This window comes from Scyliorhinus canicula, chromosome 27, assembly GCF_902713615.1.
Source record: "Scyliorhinus canicula chromosome 27, sScyCan1.1, whole genome shotgun sequence".
Taxonomy (NCBI): domain Eukaryota; kingdom Metazoa; phylum Chordata; class Chondrichthyes; order Carcharhiniformes; family Scyliorhinidae; genus Scyliorhinus; species Scyliorhinus canicula.
In genome coordinates, this window is record NC_052172.1 from 5017934 (window position 1) to 5040632 (window position 22699).

Below are 22699 nucleotides of genomic sequence, written 5' to 3' on the forward strand. Positions count from 1 at the left end.
TCTTGCTGTGTGAAATGATGGCCACCGTGTTTACCTGCACTGGTACGGGAATTGAACCGCGCTGCTGGCCTGCCTTGGTCTGCTTTAAAAGCCAGCGATTTAGCCCAGTGCTAAACCATTCTGTGAAATTCGCTGTTCTCCTGAAGTGTTCTTCGATGTTTGAGAGGTGCTGTAGAGAGCCTGTGGTCACACTGTGCACCAGCTTCAATTACTGAGTGGGACAGGGTCAACAGACGCATGAAACACCACGGGAGCTACAACATTGCATTAATCAGCAGCCACTTCCCAATGACATTTCCTGCCTCCCTTTCCCCTCTCGGCACAGTTCCCCAGCAGGAACCCTCTCGATCTCAACATCAAGAGCCCCCCGCCGTGCACACATTAACCGGACTGCAAGTTTTTAATTTAGACTCGGCACTCCACGCTTAATTAAACAGAAACAAGCCACATGCCAGCCTATTGCTGGGCTTCCGTCTGTGCGAGTGGAGCTGGGAAGACACCACAAACCTTTAAAGATGACGGACGGGACCCAGAGTCGGAAGCTCGCTCCAACCCACCCCCATTTCCTGACAGATCCAACCTTTGCCAGCAGGGGGAAGAAGGGGGGAACCCCAAACTTAACAGGGCCGTTTGGACTTGGTGCTGAGTTCAAACGAATCCCATTCTGTCTGTTCCAAGGGTCTTAATAAAAAGTGTGGGAGTCAGGAATTGATGGAGTACAAGCAACTCTCTCCAAGGGTGGATTAAGTATCATGATCTGAAGTTTTTGAAGACCCCAGCTATTGGACCTGGGGGGGGAAAAAACAGGTTGAGGTTGTCAGTGAAAGTTTTAAAAAATCACTGTCTGCTAAACTGCTTTGATTGACAGGCCGCCTGGTGTAGCTGAGAAAACACCTTTGTTGACATTTCCTAAGGACTGTTATTATGGCATTATGAATAGTCGGCTGAGTTTCAAAAGTGTCAAAAGCATTAACTCAACATTGTGTTCTGAGTTCGCAGATTGATTGACAGTTTAAATCAGACTTGCCCAATGTCCGGCCTGTGGGCCACCCCTCTACCCAAACCCCCCGCACCCTCCTCTCCCCCCCCCCCCCCCCAACCCCCCGGAGTAAGTTATTTCACAATCCTGGTCCAAACAGGCACGTTTGAATGGGAGATCCTGAACAGAACTTCTCCTCCAATCACAGGAAGTTTCTCTATCATGTTTGGTGCTGGTAGAGTCATGTGAGAGAGAAATAAATTGTGACTGAGGTGCAGCCGACACCAGTCGCTGTGCGTTCAGCCCTAGGATGGTCAGGAATGGGGAGCCCAGGAGTGGGGAGCCGGGGCGGGGAGCCCAGGAATGGAGATGTTGGGAAGTGTGGACCATCTTCAGCTGTTTCTTCAATGACCTTCCTTCCATCATAAGGACAGAAGTGGGGATGTTTGTGGATGACTGCACAATGTTCAGCACCATTCGCGACTCCTCAGATAATGAAGCCGTCCATGTCCAAATGCAGCAAGACCTGGACAATATCCAGGCCTGGGCTGGACAAATGGCAAGTTACATTCATGCCACACGAGTGCCAGGTAATGACCATCTCCTACAAGAGAGGATCTAACCACCACCCCTTGACATTCAATGGCATTACCATCGCTGAATCCCCCACTATCAACATCCTGGGAGTTACCATTGATCAGAAACTGAACTGGACTAGCTACATTAATACTGTGGCTACCAGGGCAGGTCAAAGGCTCGGAATCCTACGCCGAGTAACTCTCCTCCTGACCCCCAAAATCCTGTTCACCATCTACAAGCCACAAGTCAGCAGTGTGATGGAATACAGGCAGATTACTGCGGATGCTGGAATCTGAAACGTAAGGGAAAATGCTGGAAAATCTCAGCAAGTCCGGCAGCATCTGTGGGGAGAGAAAAGAGCTAACGTTTCGAGTCCGATGACTCTTTGTCACAGCTTTGACAAAGAGTCATCGGACTCGAAACGTTAGCTCTTTTCTCTCCCTACAGATGCTGCCGGACTTGCTGAGATTTTCCAGTATTTTCCCTTTCGTGTGAGGGAATACTCTCCACTTGCCTGGGTGAGCGCAGCTCCAACAACACTCAAGAAGCTCAGCACCATCCAGGACAAAGCAGCCTCGCTCGATTGCTCCCCCCTTCCACAAACATTCAAACGTCCACCACCGACGCACAGCGGCAGCCGTGTGTACCATCTACAAGATGCACTGCAGTAACTCACCAAGGCTCCTCAGGCAGCACCTTCCAAACTCACGACCTCCACCATCTAGAAGGACAAGAGCAGCAGATACCTGGGAACCCCACCACCTGGAGGTTCCCCTCCAAGTCACTCACCATCCCGACTTGGGACTATATCGGCCGTTCCTTCACTGTCGCTGGGGCAACATCCTGGAACTCCCTCCCTAACAGCACAGCGGGTGTACCTACACCTCAGGGACTGCAGCGGCTCGAGAAGGAAGGCTCACCACCTCCACCTTCTCAAGGGGCAATTAGGGATGGGGAATAAATGCTGGCCTCGCCAGAGACGCCCACATCCCGCAAAAATTATATTTTTTAAAGTCTCAGGTGGCACCTCGAAGGAATGATTCCCCAAATCCCAGAAAGCAACACAGATTTCAGCCTGTTCCTTCTGAAACATTTTAATGGAAGCTGTGTGATGGGAAGAGCAGCAGTAAACCAGCCGGCTGTGTGTCCCTCAGCACAGAGCCCGTGATAATATTGGCGGTTTTCTTAATATCAGCAGAGTTGTGATTCAGGAATTGAAATCAGAGGGAAGGTTCCTGCAGCACTGCAGAGTTCTGCAATCTGCCTCATTTCTTAGATCGAGGCAGCGCAGCCTGGAATAGGGAATATAGAGACAGGAACGTACCTGGGGAGAGAGTGAGAAAAGCGTCAGTCAGGAGAGAGAATGATTATCAACAAACACAAAGGGCGAGATTTAACGGAAACGAACCAGGGCCCCATGTCGGACGCGTTTAGCCGGGTGATTCCCAGCGTTGGCAGCAGCGAGAACCACCCTGGTGTTAAACGGGATTCTGCTTCATTCCCGGACCTTGGCGAGGAACGCTCCGTCAAGGCTGGCTCAGCTCGCCAGTGCAAGAAGAGGTCAGGGCACCATTTTAAAATGGGGGCCCGATGTCGGGACCCCCCACTGTGGCCTCCGGAGCCCCACACACCCCAACTCACCAATTAGGGGTCATCAAGCCACACGCACCCCGCCTCATGAGGGTAGGGCACGCCCAGGCCCGATCTCCAGCATGGGCAACATGCCATCTGGGCACCATGGCATTGCCAGCCTGGCACCCAGACAGTGCCAGTGCCAGCCTGGCAGTGCCACCTTGGCACCCTGGCAGTTCCAGGGTGTCCAGGGTGCCCTAATTGACTTGTTTTTTTCCTGCTTTGTTTGCAGACATTTCTCCCAATTAAATATTGGTAAAATGTAAACCAATGGCTTCAGTCCCCACCGCAAATCCTCTTCCCCCAACCTCCAACTCCATCCGCCCTCTCTGATGGCAATCAGAGCCTGAACCAGCTACTGTGCCTTTAGATCCTGAGGCCTTAAACTCTGGACCCCGATCTAGGCCCTAATCTCTGGGATTACCTCCCTATTTATCTAGGCTCTAATCTCTGGGATTACCTCCCTATTTATCTAGGCTCTAATCTCTGGGATTACCTCCCTATTTATCTAGGCTCTAATCTCTGGGATTACCTCCCTATTTATCTAGGCTCTAATCTCTGGGATTACCTCCCTATTTATCTAGGCCCTAATCTCTGGGATTACCTCCCTATTTATCTAGGCCCTAAACTCTGGGACTACCTCACTCCCTATCTAGGCTCTAATCTCTGGGATTACCTCCCTATTTATCTAGGCCCTAAACTCTGGTATTACCTCCCTATCTATCTAGGCCCTAAACTCTGGTATTACCTCCCTATCTATCTAGGCCCTAAACTCTGGTATTACCTCCCTATCTATCTAGGCCCTAAACTCTGGGACTACCTCCCTCTCTATCTAGGCTCTAATCTCAGGGATTACCTCCCTCTCTATATAGGCCCTAAACTCTGGTATTACCTCCCTATCTATCTAGGCTCTAATCTCAGGGATTACTTCCCTCTCGATCTAGGCCCTAATATTTGGGACTACCTCTCTATCTAGGCCCTAATATCAGGGATTATCTCCCTCTCTATCTAGGCCCTAATATTTGGGACTACCTCCCCCTCTATCTAGGCCCCAATCTCAGGGATTACATCCCTCTCTATCTAGGCCCTAATATTCGGGATTACCTCACTTTCTACCTAGGCCCCAAATTCTGGGTTTATCTCCCTCTCTATCTAGGGCCCAAACTCTGGGTTTACCTCCCTATCTGTCTAGGTCCTAAACCCTGGCATTACCTCCCTCTCTATCTAGGCCCTAACCCCTGGGATTACCTCCCTCTCAATTTAGGCCCTAATATCTGGTATTACCTCCCTATCTATCTAGGCCCTAAACTCTGGGATTACCTCCCTATCTATCTAGGCCCTAAACTCTGGGATTACCTCCCTCTCAATCTAGGCCCTAAACCCTGGGATTCCCTCCCACTCTATGTCATTTATTTCAAAGGAGGTCCTCTTGCTTATCACAGACCAGCAAAGTTACAATGTAGGGCTTCCCATATGGTGTAGGCCGCACCCATTCCCATGTGACCATTGAGGGACCATTAGTTGACCACTTAATGCCTTCAAAAAGCGGCAGAGACTTCCAGGCATCCTGATGCCTTACCCGCCCATCGTAAAGTGGGAGGCTGGTTATGGGTGGGAAGGCGGGAGGCTGTAAAATTCACCCCGCTCTCTTTTTCTAACACCTCCGGAAAGCACCTTGGGGTGTTCTCACTAGGCTAGGGTTGCTATATGAAGGCGATTTGTTGTTGCTGTTTTCTCATCTCTCCCAGGGTGGTGGTGGGGGTAACACACACACACACAGACAACACACTCACAGCATCACGAGGTCCAGAGGTTGCTGAGATGGAAATTGAACTCGAGTGTCGTTGGCCTATCAAATGTGTGGAACATCAACATGTCCATCCCTGATATCGAGACACACACAGGCGCAGGAGCCCAGGCCACCTCCCTCAGCCCAAACCGTTGTTCTGGGTGAGGTACAGCACTGACAGGGGAGTGTCGTTGGCCTTTTCAGTGATGGTCTCACGACCTCCTCAATGTGGTGAAGGCACTCGCCAAGTCATCGCAGGAGAGTGGCACCGGGTTTGAGCATCAAGAAAGAACGGGTATAGACTGGGTTGTAAGTGGTCTAGCTCGAGGTGCGGAGTTCCTTATCTCAGGCAGGGATCCATGAGGGAGACCTGGATTTGAATCAGGCACAGACTGGAGCCCTATATGCCCCCCAGTATGAATGATTCAGGTGTCAACGAATTGGCCTGCTCAAGATGTCCAAAGGATTTGGACGGTCAATAGGGAGAAATTATTCCTCTGGTGCGGTGGGGGGGGGGGGGGAGATCCAGGAAAAGGAGGCAGAATCTCAAAATACAGGCCAGGCCGTCGAGGGGGCGATGTCAGAAGTGGCTCCTCACACAACGGGAAGTGGAAATCCGGAACATTCTCCCCACAAAAAACTGTTGAGGGCGGAGCCGACTGAAATTTTCAGAGCCGGGATTGGGATAGGATTCTGTTGCGCCAAGGGGTTTAATGAAAATGAAATGAAATGAAAATCGCTTATTGTCACAAGTAGGCTTCAATGAAGTTACTGTGAAAAGCCCCTAGTCGCCACATTCTGGCGCCTGTCCGGGGAGGCTGGTACGGGAATCGAACCGTGCTGCTGGCCTGCTTGGTCTGCTTTAAAAGCCAGCGATTTAGCCGAGTGAGCTAAACCAGCCCCTGCAGGTTGGTGGAGCCTTGAAATAACTGAGTGGTGGAACAGGCTCAGAGGGGCCTTCTCCTGTCTGTAAGAAATGCTACCTTGCTGGAGAAGGGAGGGTGGGGTGAGGATAGCTGAGAGGTGGGCATGTTTATACGGGGTTACACTGCTGTCATTACACAGCTGCTATTTCTCACCTGCGACTGTGATGGTCATGGTGATACGATATAACACAGCATCCACTGTCCCTCCCTTTAGGTGCACAGGAAGCTCATTGTCTGCCTAAAGTGGGACATCAAACAACAAAATTCTCTTCAAAGTCACACCAAGCCACACAATGCTAAACTGTAAATGCGCGCTCTTGTAGATTTTAAGTTATTAAAAGAAAAAAGACTCAAGTTTGGACACAGCCTTCCGCAAACGCAGAATATCTCAAATCGGAAAATCCCTACAGTGCAGAAGGAGGCCATTCGGCCCATCGGGTCTGCACCGACCCCTCGAAAGAGCCCCCTAGCTCGGCCCACACCCTCACCCTATCCCCGTCTCCCACCTAACCTTGGACACTAAGGGCAATTTATCACAGCCAATCCACCTAACATACACATCTTTGGACTGTGGGAGGAAACCGGAGCACCCGGAGGAAACCCACGCAGACACGGGGAGAACGTGCAGACTCCGCACAGTCACCCGAGGCCGGAATCGAACCCGGGTCCCTGGCGCTGTGAAGCAGCAGTGCTAACCACTGTTCATAGCGGTGATGGTTTGTTGAAGCATACACTCTGTCATTATGATCCCGAGCAGGGGGTTGGTGATGGGTGTGTGCGAAGGGGGGGGGGCGGGGTTGGGTGGGGAGGGGGAAGATCTTCTTAACCTGGTTGGCGCATGGCCAATCCTGAGGATATCCAATCCCAGGGCCGTCCAGTCCTGGGGGTAGGGCGGGGTTTGGATGGCTGGAGTTTACGGGACCTGGGTGAGAGCCGTTCCTCCAACACTCGCGAAGCTCGACACCATCCAGGACAAAGATCAGCACCCGCTCCACCACCTTCAACATTCACTCCCTTCACCACCGACACACAGTGGCAGCCGTGTGTGCCATCGACAAGATGCCCTGCAGGAACTCACCAAGGTTCCTCAGGCACCACCTTCCAAAACCCACGCCCTCCACCACCTCATCCTTGCCTTGACCAAAAGGGGGACAACAAAGACAATTCCCTTCTCCCCGAGATTGTCCAAACCTTGTCGAGTTGCCGGGTTCCCAGAAGCCCGGTTAAACCCGGAAAGCCGGTTAAATGTGAGGTTTCCCGACCAGTGAACTATTCAGAATGTCAGCCTGGCTCCTGGGGGTGGGGGGAGGGGGGGGGGGGGGGGGTGTTGACTGGCGCCTAGTAACGAACGTCAGCAGAGTGTAAACAGCATCTCAGGGTGCTGGGAATCTTTGACAATTTGCTCCCGTACCCAATCCCACTCACACACCCACGTGCAGACAGGCAGAAGGGAAAGTCTGTGGCAGGGTGGAGGGGACGAGAGGGAATAAATGGAGACGGGGTTCATGGTGTCGCAGCCAGAGGAAGTGGTGATGGGACAAGGGAGAAAGATGTGTCTCGATGAGGTGTGAATGGCTGGATAGCAGCAGCAGAATTGTACTCAGCCACAATCTGTGACACGAGCAGAGTCTGGGAGAGTGTTTATCTGACAGATGTTAAATGTTCAATCGGGATAAGTGTGAAGTTATGCACTTGGGCAGGACAAACAAGACAAGGGAATACATGATAAAGGGCAGAATGCTGGGATGCACCAAGGGTCAGAGGGACCTTGGTGTGCATGTACACCCGTCCCTTACGGTAGCAGAGTAGGCGGATACAGTGGTTAAGAAGGCAGATGGTATACTTGCCGTTATTAGCCGAGGCAGAGAGTTTAAGAGCAGGGAGGTTATGCTGGAACTGTATAAACCGTTGGTTAGGCCGCAGTTAGAGTATTGTGTGCAGCTCTGGAATCCACATTATAGCCGGGATGTGACAGCACTGGAAAGGGGGCAGAGGGGATTTACCAGCATGTTGCCTGGGCTGGAGAGATTTAGCTATGAAGAGAGATTGGATAGACTGGGGTTGTTTTCCTTGGAGCAGAGGAGACTGAGGGGGGACGTGATCGAGATGTATAAAATTATGAGGGTCCCAGATAGAGTAGACAGGAAGAAACCTTTCCCATTGGTGGAGGGATCAGTGACCAGGGGGCAGAGATTTAAGGTAAGGGGCAGGAGGTTTAGAGGGGATGTGAGGGAAACCTTTTCACCCAGAGGGTGCTGGGAGTCTGGAACTCGCTGCCTGAAAGGGAGGTGGAGGCCGAGACCCTCATAACATTTAAGAAATATTTAGATGTACGCCTGTAATCCCAGAGCAGACAAGGCTGTGGGCCAAGTGTGGGGAATGGGATTAGAATAATTAGGAGGTTGTGTTTGACCGGCACAGACTCGATGGGCCGAAGGGCCTTTTCTGTGCAGTAGAACATCTATGACTCTGTGATATAATCATCATCATAACCAAGACACTCTCTGTCTGGGATGAGCCTTTTTGACACGGGTCCCCGCAGGATAAAGACTGTGGAAGAAAGACTGGAAAAAGAGAGGGAAAATAGACAAGAACAATTTCTTTAAATTTAAGTCGAGAACTATTTTCCACCAATTCATAGACCCCTTTCTTGGCCTCCATTTAGAGTATCATGACACGGTGGCACAGTGGTTAGCACTGCTGCCTCATAGCGCCAGGGACCCGGGATCAATTTCAGCCTCAGGTCACTGTCTGGGTGGAGTTTGCACGCTCTCCCCGTGTTTGCGTAGGTTTCCTCCGGGTGCTCCAGATTCCTCCAACCGTCCAAAGATGTTCAGGTCAGGTAGATCGGCCATGATCAATTGCCCCTTAGTGTCCAGGGATGTGCAGGTTAATAATAAGAACAATCTTTATTATTGTCACAAGTAGGCTTACATTAACACTGCAGTGACGTTACTGTGAAAAGCCCCTAGTCGCCACATTCCGGCGCCTGTTCGGGTACGCGGAGGGAGAATTCAGAATGTCCTATTCAGCAACAAGCACATAGGGTGGTGGAATGGGCCTAGGTAGGGTCCTCTTTCAGAGGGTTAATACAGACTTGAAGGGCTGAATGGCCTCCTTCTGCACTGTAGGGATTCCATGATTAAGTTGCGACTTCAATAGGGGATTTACAACATGAATTATTTGTTTATCCCTGTAATTTAAAATGTCCCATGTCACGGGTACCTGAAAGATCTTCTGATGCTCAGGCACTTTGTTTCTTAGCTGGTTTCTGACTGTTGTAGAGAAGGTTCTAGAGGCCAGGTACGGCAGAGCCTGAGGAGAGAAAGAAGAGGCAATGTCAGTCGTCGGCCATGTATGACACTGATCGCTACCCTGTCCACTACACTGCTGAGCTTTCCCGAGCTGTTGGGCCTGGTCTCCAATTTAACTGAGGCCTACCTGGCCACTGTCCGAGGGGCTGAGTTCACAACTGCGATTTCCTATCTGACCCCTGAGATGAACATCCAACACCGTACCCTCTCTGTTACCAAGATCGTCTGTCTGAATCTCTGCAAAATCAGATGGTGGTGCAGGCTCGAAGGACTGAATGGCCTCCTCCTGCTTCTATTTTCCACGCATATTTCTAAATATCATCTTATTCCGCCCCCTCTCAGCTCACCCGGGACCCCCATTTGCACCCTTGTTACCTCCACAATTGACTATTCCAATACTCTCCTCGCTGGCCCCCCAACTTCTAACCCTCCCAAAAAAACATCGCAATATCTAAAACTGTGGCACCTGCATCCTAACCAACACCAAGTCCCGTTCAACCACCACCCCTGCACTCAATGACCAACATTGGCCAGAACCTTCTCCAATTTCAAATTCCTCTCCTTGTGTTCAAGCACCCTCATTGCATCAGCCCTCCCTATCTCTGCAATCCCCTCTATTCCTACGACCCTCCTCCAATTCTGATCTTCTGCATATCCTCAATTTTCACTGTCCAGCGTTGGCCTTATGAATCTAGGCCCGAAGCTAAGGTCTAAGCCTCTGCTGCTTTAATGGATCGACAACGGCCTGCATTTATATAACCCCTTCAGCCTCGTAAAATATTGCCATTATCAAACAAAATCTGGCACCGTGTTGCATGAGGAGATAGTCGGACAGGTGGCCAGAAGCTTGGTCACGAGAAGAGCCTTCGACCCCGATTATCCGTCCAACATTGTGGACGGTTCAGAAATTCTAAGTTCCGCCCCTGATCATGGCACTTCCGATTTTCAGAGGGTGGGGGCGGGACTGGAGTGAGGTCAGAGTTCATGCATGCACGGTTTACAGAGGCAGTTGGCCACTGAGGTGGGTTTTGATAGGCCAGGACTGTGAAACCTGGAGTGCGCAGATTAGATCAGGTAAGAGCAGGTCTGAACTTGGTGATTCCATTTGGACAGCTGGAAAGTAGAGGTAAGGTATCCCTTCAGGATGGTTAAAAGGAAACATGACTGTGCGTAAAATGCGCATGAAATAATTGGAACGGTCAAAGCTTTTGAAGAACTGTCAAACTGGCACAGAATAGTCAAAGAGCTGTCAAAGGATATTAGGTGAGCTGACATGGAGGGGGCAAGGGTCAATGGTGTTGGGTGGGGGCATGGGTTGGCACAGTGGCATAGGGGCCATCAAAGGCCATGGGGATGTGGGGTTAGGAGAGGTTTTAGGGATGGTTAGAGGGCATGATGTGTCTCAGCTTGGTATTGATGGGGTATTGGGAGAGTTTGGGGGGGTGGGGTGTGGGGGGTTATGAGGGAACTTCCTTGTTTCAATCTTTACACTAATTGAATTCAGTGAAGTGCCGGAACATTCGGACATGCATATAGCCCAGTCCGCTTCGCCACCGGGCAATCTCCGCCTTCATTCGGGTGGGTGGGGCGGTTGTGGGGGGGGGGGGGGGGGGGGGGGGGGGGGGGGGAGGGGGGGAGTGTTTGGTTACTCCTGAATGAAAATCCGGGCCTTAAAGGAGGAGAGAGATTGTGAGGGGGTTTGAGAGGGTATTTCTGAGCTTCGGGTCCAGACACAGCTGATTGCATGACTGTGAAAGCGTGAAAATAGGAGGTGGGGGGGGGGGGGGGGGGGTGGAAGAGGGCAGAGTTACAGGAGGGCAGACAGTGGGAGGGGTGTGTGGTGTTAAGACTGTGAATAATACTGCATACGCTCAGCAATGCGACCTCCCTCCAGCAGGTGGCGTCAGACATCAGCATTGTGACATCAGGCTACTGGAAGTTGGTAGTAAGGCGCACGCAAGGACCCACATACTTCGGGTAGAACATAGAACATAGAAAATACAGCACAGAACAGGCACTTCGGCCCACGATGTTGTGCGGAACGTTTGTCCTAGATTAAGAACAAATTAATCAACACCCCATCATTCTACCCTAATCCATGTACCTATCCAATAGCCGCTTGAAGGTCCCTAATGTTTACGACTCAACTACTTCCACAGGCAGTGCATTCCATGCCCCCACTACTCTCTGGGTAAAGAACCTACCTCTGACATCCCCCCTATATCTTCCACCATTCACCTTAAATCTATGTCCCCTTGTAATGGTTTGTTCCACCCGGGGAAAAAGTCTCTGACTGTCTACTCTATCTATTCCCCTGATCATCTTATAAACCTCTATCAAGTCGCCCCTCATCTTTCTCCGTTCTAATGAGAAAAGGCCTAGCACCCTCAACCTTTCCTCGTACGACCTACTCTCCATTCCAGGCAACATCCTGGTAAATCTCCTTTGCACCTTTTCCGAAGCTTCCACATCCTTGTTGGAGTTCCAGAACAACCTTGTTTGTATAGTATTCTGCATGTTACCCTTCCATGTGTTAAATAATAAATCATCGTTCTAAGTAACTCATCAGCAGTTCTATATGAATCATTGCAAGGACACGACAGCAGAACGCAACTGTACACGGACATACATGTACCTGTACATGGATTACGGTAGAATGATGGGGCGTAGATTAATTTGTTCTTAATCTAGGGCAAAAGCTCCGCACAACATCGTGGGCGAAGGGCCTGTTCTGTGCTGTATTTTTCTATGTTCTATGTTCTACCCGAAGTACGTCGGTCCTTGCGTACGCCTTACTACCAACTTCCGGTAGCTGGATGTCACAATGCTGATGTCTGATGCCACCTGCTGGAGGGAGGTTGCATTGCTGAGTGTATGCAGTATGTGGGGTTGGAGGTGATTACAGAGTTGGGGACAAGGCCATGGAGGGGGTTTGAAATCGAGGACATACACTCTCAGATCGAGGCATTGCCAGTCTGGGGGCAATAGTCCCTCATCCAGCTTTCTGATGAATAACATTCCTGTTAGCAGCACGGTAGCATGGTGGTTAGCATAAATGCTTCACAGCTCCAGGGTCCCAGGTTCGATTCCCGGCTGGGTCACTGTCTGTGTGGAGTCTGCACGTCCTCCCCCTGTGTGCGTGGGTTTCCTCCGGGTGCTCCGGTTTCCTCCCACAGTCCAAAGATGTGCGGGTTAGGTGGATTGGCCATGCTAAATTGCCCGTAGTGTCCTAATTAAAGTAAGGTTAAGGGGGGGGGTTGTTGGGTTACGGGTATAGGGTGGATACGTGGGTTTGAGTAGGGTGATCATGGCTCGGCACAACATTGAGGGCCGAAGGGCCTGTTCTGTGCTGTACTGTTCTATGTTCTAATCACCTGGGGCATGCTGGCACGTTAACGGTGTCAGACAAATGAAAGTTGTTGTTGCTACGCTGTGCCTCGAATAGATTTGATGATGCAGCCCCCCCGGCTCCGTGGGGAAGCGAATACTAATGATACTCGCAGAAGAAAACAATTCTCTTCACCTCCGTCTTAAATCTGCGGCCCCCTGGTTCTAGATTTCCCCATGGAGGGAGGGGGAAACATCCTCTCAGCCCACATTTACAATCTTTAATCTTTCAGTGAGATTCCCTTGTTTGAAAAAAAGGGCAATTCTAACGTGGGTGCAGGAACAGAGGGACGTGGGGGTATATTTCATCATAGGATCCATCCAGTGCAAAAGGAGGCCGTTCGGCCCATCGAGTTCGGAGGATAGCAAATGTGGTCCCTTTGTTCAAGAAGGGGAGTAGAGATAACCCCGGTAACTATAGGCCGGTGAGCCTAACGTCTGTGGTGGGTAAAGTCTTGGAGAGGATTATAAAAGATACGATTTATAATCATCTAGATAGGAATAATATGATTAGGGACAGTCAGCATGGTTTTGTGAAGGGTAGGTCATGCCTCACAAACCTTATCGAGTTCTTTGAGAAGGTGACTGAACAGGTAGACGAGGGTAGAGCAGTTGATGTGGTGTATATGGATTTCAGTAAAGCATTTGATAAGGTTCCCCACGGTCGGCTAATGCAGAAAATACGAAGGCTGGGGATTGAGGGTGATTTAGAGATGTGGATCAGAAATTGGCTAGTTGAAAGAAGACAGAGAGTGGTAGTTGATGGGAAATGTTCAGAATGGAGTTCAGTTACGAGTGGCGTACCACAAGGATCTGTTCTGGGGCCGTTGCTGTTTGTCATTTTTATAAATGACCTAGAGGAGGGCGCAGAAGGATGGGTGAGTAAATTTGCAGACGACACTAAAGTCGGTGGAGTTGTAGACAGTGTGGAAGGATGTTGCAGGTTACAGAGGGACATAGATAAGCTGCAGAGCTGGGCTGAGAGGTGGCAAATGGAGTTTAATGTGGAGAAGTGTGAGGTGATTCACTTTGGAAAGAATAACAGAAATGTGGAATATTTGGCTAATGGTAAAATTCTTGGTAGTGTGGATGAGCAGAGGGATCTCGGTGTCCATGTACATAGATCCCTGAAAGTTGCCACCCAGGTTGATAGGGTTGTGAAGAAGGCCTATGGTGTGTTGGCCTTTATTGGTAGAGGGATTGAGTTCCGGAGCCATGAGGTCATGTTGCAGTTGTACAAAACTCTAGTACGGCCGCATTTGGAGTATTGCGTACAGTTCTGGTCGCCTCATTATAGGAAGGACGTGGAAGCTTTGGAACGGGTGCAGAGGAGATTTACCAGGATGTTGCCTGGTATGGAGGGAAAATCTTATGAGGAAAGGCTGATGGACTTGAGGTTGTTTTCGTTAGAGAGAAGAAGGTTAAGAGGTGACTTAATAGAGGCATACAAAATGATCAGAGGGTTAGATAGGGTGGACAGCGAGAGCCTTCTCCCGCGGATGGAGGTGGCTAGCACGAGGGGACATAGCCTTAAATTGAGGGGTAATAGATATAGGACAGAGGTCAGAGGTGGGTTTTTTACGCAAAGAGTGGTGAGGCCGTGGAATGCCCTACCTGCAACAGTAGTGAACTCGCCAACATTGAGGGCATTTAAAAATTTATTGGATAAGCATATGGATGATAAGGGCATAGTGTAGGTTAGATGGCCTTTAGATTTTTTTTCCATGTCGGTGCAACATCGAGGGCCGAAGGGCCTGTACTGCGCTGTATCGTTCTATGTTCTATGTTCTATGTTCTATGAGTCCGCACCAAATCTCTGAAAAAGCACCCTGCCTCAGCCCACTCCCCCGTCCTATCCCCGTAACCCCACCTAACCCGCGCGTCTTTGGGCTGTGGGAGGAAACCGGAGCACCCGGAGGAAACGCACGCAGACACGGGGAGAACGTGCAGACTCCGCACAGACAGTCGCCCGAGGTTGGAATCAAACACGGGTCCCTGGCGCTGTGAGGCAGTAGTGCTAACCACTGTGCCACCGTGCCGCCCTCGCTCTTTCCCCACAGTCCTGGGACGGCACGGTAGCACAGTGGCTAGCACTGTTGCTTCACAGCTCCAGGGTCCCGGGTTCGGTTCCCGGCTAGGGTCACTGTCTGCGCGGAGTCTGCACGTTCTCCCCGTGTCTGCGTGGGTTTCCTCCGGGTGCTCCGGTTTCCTCCAAGTCCTGAAAGACGTGCTGTTAGGTGAATCGGACATTCTGAATTCTCCCTCTGTGTACCCGAACAGGTGCCGGAATGTGGTGACTAGGGGCTTGTGTGCGTTAATGCCAGCCGACCTGTGACAATAAAGGTTGTTATTATTACAAAGCGTTACCCCAATTCCCTTTCGAACACTCTGATTGAATCGGCACCCAACGCCCCTTCAGACAGCACCTTACAACATCTCGCTGCGTTTAAATAAAGAAGCCCTCGCTCCCACTCTGGAACGTCGATTGTTTATCTTAACTCGGTGACCTCGGGTGACCGACCGTCTGAGCAAATTCGTCAAGGCCCCTCACGACTGGATCATCTGTCCAGAGAGAGATACCCTCGTCGTCTTGAGTGGCGCAACAGTTGAGGGTGGCTCGGAGTGGGGACAGCGGTGGGGAGGGTCAGAGGTCAAGGCCCAGCCATTGTGTTCACTATCCCTCCTTCCCCTCAGCGTCAGGGAGTGTTCAGTCAGTGACACCCCCCCCCCCCCACAACACAAGAATACAGCTTCAGAATAACTGCTCAACCTAAAGCTCGGCTCTCTCCTCTTCGTTTCCATGGAAACCTCTTTATTTTTCCAGGAAGTGTTTCCTGCTGCTTTAAACTGGATACCGCTGGGGAGACGAGCTTTTCTATTTTATTTTTGCTGCTGTGTTTGTCTGTTCCTCTCGGTCCTCTGTGCCGGGTACTTTCCTCCGGCTGCCGCTGCTGGTGGGGGTGAGGGTGCAGGTGGTACAGTCGCGCCTACACGATCGCCCCAAAGTCACCGATCACCCCTCCTTCGGTGACGCCTCAGGGACCCGGCGTGTGGAAACAGTTTTGTTTCTCTTGTTCGTGACTCAGCCTCGTCCCCAGCCTCGAAAGTCGTGCGGCTGTTCGTTCTGAGTCACAGAATTGTTGACTAATCCCCCGGGTAACACACGACCACTCAGGGAACTCAAATGCTACACGTCGATCTGCCTAGCTAGAAAATAGGAGCAGGAGGGGAGCCATTCGGCCCTTCGAACATGCTCCGCCATTCATGGCTGATCATTAAGTTCAATACCAAGATCCCCCCCCCTCCGCCCCCCATATTCCTTCTTCCCTTTATGAAATGAAATGAAAATCGCTTACTGTATTGTCACGAGTAGGCTTCAAATGAAGTTACTGTGAAAAGCCCCTAGTTGCCACATTCCGGCGCCTGTTCGGGGAGGCTGGTACGGGAATTGAACCCACGCTGCTGGCCTGCCTTAAAAGCCAGCTATTTAACCCCAAGAGCTACATCTAATGCCTTCTTAAAATTACACAATGAATCCCAACTGTGCAGAAGGAGGCCATTCGCCCCATCGAGTCTGCACCGACCCTCTGAAAGAGCGCCCGGCTTTAAGGCCCACTCCCCGCCCTATCCCCATAACCCCACTTTACCTGCATATCTTTGGACACTACGGGCAATTTAGCGCGGCCAATCCACCCAACCTGCACATCTCCGGACTGTGGGAGGAAACCGGAGCACCCGGAGGAAACCCACGCACACGCGGGGAGTCCATGTTACGTAGGTTCACCCCACAGAGCTTGGAGTTTGTACAGGGGCAAGTCAGTTTTACCCAAATGTTCTTTCCTGTCGGACAGCGATGCAGAATAGTATTGCCTCCGGTGGGGCAGGTCAGATGACCCTTGGCAGGTCAGATGATCAGCGACATTTATACATAGAAATTGAGTGCTTGCTTTTAGGGAAGGCCTTTTGCACAGAGCTAGGGAGCAAGGATCTCAGAAAGCTCACAGTGATCTGGGACATGGTGTGTTGTCAGTGATCCAGAGACCCAGGGTAACGTTCTGGGGACCCAGATTCCCAACACAGCAGTTGCTAACTCTGAATTCAATTAAAATATGGAAGTAAAAGTCTAATGATGGCCATGAAACCATTGTCGATTGTCGTCCCATCTGGTCACTAATGTGCTTTAGGGAAGGAAATCTGCTGCCCTGACCCTGTCTGGCCTACATGTGACTCCAGACCCACAGCAATGTGGGTGACTCTTAAATTCCCTCTGAAATGGCCTTGCAAGCCACAGGGTAATTGGAGATGGACAATAATTGCTGGGCCCAGCCCACATCGAATGGATGAACAAAATGACGTTTTTCTTTTGTGGGAGTTGATTTCCTTTGCAACATTTTTCAAACAAGCACAAAAATCCCAGAAGCCTGATTCTCGCCGGACGTAATCTACGCTTAAAGCTCTGCGCCCTGGCGAATTGGTCAAGTTTCGAAACTGCCGGCCCCTGAGTTTTGAAACCCAGTTTTCAATGGCTGCATTTATCTGCGTTTCATTTACCATTTTAACTGCTTGCTCTGCCCTCTGGCCCTTTATGATGCTGTCACGACCTCTCCGGGATGGTCCATGGTCAATTCTGTGGTGTTCTTTGTGATTCTGTTATCAGGATGGATGTCGTAGTGTTCACGAAGACCACAGAAGCTGAGTTCATTAACAAAGCTAACTTTTATTTACACTACTTATTAAAGCGCGACCATTTATACCAATCCGAAACAATAATCTAGTAATCTACAATCTACACTCAACTAACACTAGTCTCCACACTCTATCTATAACTGTACTCTGATCTCTCTCACTGCTCCTCTCCAGCCTTCTCCCAGAAGCCTGTGAGTCAGTGCTTTGTATAGTTCTGCCTCTAGCTCCAACTAGTGGTTAATTATGATATGACATTAACCCTTTGTATTCTGAACTTTTCCCATAATGTCACAAATTCCAACCCCACCTTGACCCAGAGTCAAAACACAATGAAAAAGGTTTGTAACTTTAATACAGAAGTAACCTTTTATTATTTCACAGTAATATAATTAAACTGGCAGAAATGTAACTGACTACGTAATACCCTTGAGCTAACCCCCCCTTCCAACTTGCCCCATTCTACACACACACACGCACACACAGATATACACACACACACAGATATACACACAGATATACACACACACACTGACATAGACAGATACACATACTGACACAGACAGACACACACACTGACACAGACACACACTGACACAGACAGACACACACACACCAACAGACAGACACACACACACCGACACAGACACACACCGACACAGACACACACTGACACAGACAGACACACACACACCGACACAGTCACACACCGACACAGACAGACACACGCACTGACACAGACAGACACACACACACCGACACAGACACACACTGACACAGACAGACACACACACACACCGACACAGACATACCAACGCATTCAGACACACACACACAGACACACACACACTCACAGACACACACACATACCGACACAGACACTCACACACACACACTCACAGACACACACACATACCGACACAGACACACACACACAGACACACACACACTCACAGACACACACACATACCGACACAGACACTCACACACACACACACACAGACACACACACACTCACAGACACACACACACACAGACATGCATACCGACACAGACACTCACACAGACACACACAACGACACAGGCACACATACACACAACGACACAGACAGACATACACCGCGACACAGACACACACAGACTCACAGACATACACACATACACAGACACACACACCGACAGACACACACTGACACAGATATACGCACACACTGACACACACACACACACACCGACATAGACAGACACACACACTGACACACACTCACAGACACACACACACTCACACAGACACACACATACGCTCACACAGATACACACACACACACCGACACAGGTAGACACACACACTGACACACACACACAGACACACACGCACTCACACAGACACACACACGCACCCACACAGACACACACACACACACACACACAGACACACACAAGTGGCTCCGGTCTTGGTGTGATTGACGACCCATTAATAGGATCGCACCGGGGCCAGGTGTAACTAGTACAATTGCAGACAATGCTGGCGTGTGATTCGGCGGGGTCGGGATCGGCTGACAAGCTGTAGCTGCCTCTCGGCACTCCACTCCCCGCACACACTCATCCCAGCTAACAAGGTGGCACTGGTTGTGCTGGAGCGCGCCCATCCTGAGGGTATCTGGGGGGGGGGGGGGGGGGGGGGGGGGCTGGGAAGGAACCTATACGAACCGTGACCCTAATTTCACAGCGGGCAGTCAGCGGCGTGCGCAGCTGCATGGCTGCCGTGCCGGCTGAGGCAATGGTGTTCCCTGCCCGTCCACCCCGACCCCACAGCCCACCTCCTGCCCCCCCCCCCCAGTACTACCCCCCGGCCCTGGCAGAAGCCCCCCCCCTCCCCTCCCCCCCCCCCCCCCAGTGGCACAACTGTCAGCAGACTATGGCGATGTTGGACACTTTCCGCTCCCCCCCTCTCTCTCCCTCTGCAGCCACGGCATCGAGTTCCCGATTTTAAACACCGCACGTGACCCTCGCCATCGGCAACTCCCCCTTGGCGGAGGGGGCACTGGTCGGGCGTGCTGATGATATGCCAACGCCGTTTATTGTCCAATTTACATGCCCACGCCGGGGGGGGTGAGGCGTGGAACGCATTCGCATCGCCGGCGGCATTCCGTCGGCGCCCGCCGCCAACCTCGATTTCCGGCTGACGGGCGATTCTCCCCCCCCCCCCCCCCCCCCCCCCCCCGATGGCGTTCCCCGATTCTCACGTCGCTGGACAGAGAATCCCGCCCGGTATCTCTGACAGCGCGGCGCTCCCTCGGTACCCCGCTGGAGCATTACCCTATATTCAGTCCTTCTGTCGAAGGCTGCACCATTCGGGCCCCCCGGGGGAGCGCCAGCGTTTGGAACCCCCCCCCCCTCCGGCCTAGTCTGAATAACGTATCGCATTGCTGATTGTGGGATCTTCCTGTGCACACTCGTCGGCCCCCCCGTGGCTTCAACGTAACTACGGCAGATTTTAAAAAGCGTCTCACTCATTGCCTGGAAGACGCTTTAGGATTTCCCGAGATTGTGACGGATCCTTTATTAAACGTTCATTTATTGTTCAATCTTCTGTTGATTACAGTAAAAACACTCAAAATGGCCGCCCACTGTGAGATCACAAGATAAATACGGATGGGGAAGGCCACCCGACTCAGTGGAGTCCATCCCTCTGAAAGACTCGACATGGTTTAACTATTCCTGAAATAATTCCATGATTACCGGCTCCACTGTTTTCCCAGGATGACCATTCGATCCGATGCCTCTGTGTGTGTGTGTCCCGGAACCAGTCTGGAATCTACCCGTCGCCAGCTTTAACTCCCGTTACAACTCAGAACGAACCTTTCCCCGGTCAACAGCCCCGATGGGGCTGTCACACAATCCCAGAATCATCACAAGCGCAGAAGGAGGCCATTCAGCCCATCGCCTCTGCACCAACTCTCCGAATGAGCTTCACCCCGCAGCATTGCACCCCCCGCCCTGTTTCCTCTGAGCCAGCTCGCCCCACCGCGCTCTCAGGCGATGCTTCCCAGACCCAGGAACGGCGCGGCGGCGCAGTGGTTAGCACTGTAGCTTCACCGCGGCAGGGTCGATTCCCAGCTGGGGTCACTGTCTGTGCGGACTCTGCACGTTCTCCCCGTGTCTGCCTGGGCTTCCTCCGGTTTCCTCCAAAGATGTGCAGGGGAGGTGGGGTTACGGGGATAGGGCGGGGGCTTGGGCCTGGGTAGGGTGCTCTGTCAAAGGGTCGGTGCAGACTCAATGGGCTGAATGGCCTCCTTCTGCACTGTAGGGATTCTTTTTTTTTAAATTTAGAGTAGCCAATTCATTTTTTTTTACAATTAAAGGGCAATTTAGCGTGGCTAATTCACCTACCCTGCGCATCTTTGGGTTGTGGGGGCGAAACCCACGCAGACACGGGGAGAATGTGCAAACTCCACACAAACAGTGACCCAGAGCTGGGATCGAACCTGGGACCTCGACGCCGGGAGGCAGCAGGGCTAACCCACTGCGCCACCGTGCCGCCCCTGTAGGGATTCTTAACCATCGGCTGCTGTGTGAAAGTGTTTTTCCTCCTGTCGCTCCTTTGACTCGTCACTTCAAATCTGAGGCGGCCGGTTCTCGATCATTGTCAGCTCTCCTTGAATCCTGTCTGTATTTCAGCCCTTTGATGTCGTCCTTCAGTCAACTGTGCCACTCTGCATTCCGCTGTGTTTTTACTGCTCGTTCAACGTGAAGGACACAGTGCTGCCCGATGGACACAGGCCTCAGGCCTGAGTGAGGCCTCTCCTGGGGACAAGTCAACGAGCCTCCCACTTCAGCCTGACCACTTCAACCCGGAAAGGTCAACCAGGGAGCAGCCTAACCTTTACAGTCCGGAATGATTGGCGTGAGCAGGGACCAGTGAGGGAGAGGAACCAGCAACAAGCGGCCTCTCAGCAAGGCCAAGGGGGGGGGGGGCAGCACCCAGATTAATCAAGTTGGGTCGACTCAGAGTTAAAATAATTGTGTTTTTCAGCATCAAAATCAGCGGCAAATGATTCAAAACGTGGGTAAGAAATAAAGTCCGCGGAGACAAGGCATGCAATATTTTTTGGTACGAAAACCTGGAATTCTAACGCTCGTAAAAGCTGTCCCAACTCTTATAAAAGTTTCTCAATTCACATCGAGTAGCGGTGGGAAGGAGGAAAAGAGTTTCGAAAAGTTAAGCCTGAGGTTTTTACCAGGAGGTGCTTCATGCTGTGTGGTTCTCAGCTGTTCGTCCTGTCCTTCGCTAACTGGAACAGTAGTCCAAGGGCATCAAGAGTGACGGCTCTGACACACTGCAGCAAACCCGCTGCCAGGTCACTAGTAAGGACAGCTGCAGAGATCAAACTTCAGCCGGCATTCGCCGTAGCTGGGACAGTGCGAGATAAAGAAGGAAATGTTTCGCGTTGTTGTAGAACTTTTCCAAAATCTCCCCCCCCCCCACCCTCCAGTTTATTTCCACAGCCAATTGAGTATGTTTGAAATGCTGTGATTGTGGACTCGGAGAATGGTTGCAGCGCCCAAGGAGGCCATTTGGCCCATCGTGCCCATGCTAGCCCGCTGGAAGGGCAACTCAGCGGGCCTCGCTCCCCTACCCTTTCCCTGCGGTTCCGGCATTTTCTTTCTCTTCGGGTAATTTTTCAATGACACGGTTGAACCCGGCCCTGCCACCCTCTCAGGCAGTGAGTTCCGGACCCTCACCCGGCCCTGCCACCCTCTCAGGCAGTGAGTTCCCGACCCTCACCCGGCCCTGCCACCCTCTCAGGCAGTGAGTTCCGGACCCTCACCGACCTCCGGGTCGAAAGAAATTCCTCAAATCGCCGTTGGGGTCTTTTGTCAAACACCCTGAATCCGAGCCCTCTGGTTCTCGAGTGTTCCATCCATGGGGACAGTTTCTCCATCGACTCTCTCCGGACCCCTCATGTTTTTGAACACCTCTGTCAAGCCCTAGACCTTTTTACAGCACAGAAAAAGGCCCTTCAGCCCATCTTGTCTGTGCCAGCCATCAAACATCTATTTATTCTAATGCCATTTTCTAGCCTTGTGTGCTGTGGCATTTCAACTGCTCAACAAAATGTTTCTTAGTATTTGTGAGGGTTCCCGCCTCCAATAATAATAAATAAATCGCTTATTGTCACAAGTAGGCTTCAATGAAATTACTGTGAAAAGCCCCTAGTCGCCACATTCTGGCGCCTGTCCGGGGAGGCTGGTACGGGAATCGAACCGTGCTGCTGGCCTGCTTGGTCTGCTTTAAAAGCCAGCGATTTAGCCCAATGAGCTAAACCAGCTCCACCTCCCTTTCAGGCAGCGAGTTCCAGATTCCCACCTCCCTCTGGGTGAAGTAGTTTTTCCTCACATCCCCTCT

At 51.4% G+C, this 22699-nt stretch overlaps 1 protein-coding gene across 1 annotated transcript; it reads right to left on the bottom strand.

The window, feature by feature from the left end:
* Nucleotides 1-2636: 2636 nt before the first annotated feature.
* On the bottom strand, nucleotides 2637-21736 carry LOC119958003 (cytochrome c oxidase subunit 7A2, mitochondrial). The gene is made up of 4 exons (XM_038786258.1): nucleotides 21531-21736; nucleotides 9131-9220; nucleotides 6059-6143; nucleotides 2637-2882 (listed from the first exon to the last, which is right to left on the bottom strand). Exons 1-4 carry the CDS (start codon nucleotides 21543-21545, stop codon nucleotides 2824-2826), a joined length of 249 nt encoding a protein of 82 aa, XP_038642186.1. The 5' UTR covers nucleotides 21546-21736; the 3' UTR covers nucleotides 2637-2823.
* Between the last annotated feature and the right edge of the window lie 963 nt (nucleotides 21737-22699).

Excerpts from the sequence above, each read along its gene's own strand:
- LOC119958003 (XM_038786258.1), bottom strand. Across the intron at positions 6,144-9,130 it reads AGCATCAGAAGATCTTTCAG|GCAGACAATGAGCTTCCTGT; the intron begins GTACCCGTGACA and ends GTCCCACTTTAG. Across the intron at positions 2,883-6,058 it reads CATGACCATCACAGTCGCAG|GTACGTTCCTGTCTCTATAT; the intron begins GTGAGAAATAGC and ends CTCTCTCCCCAG.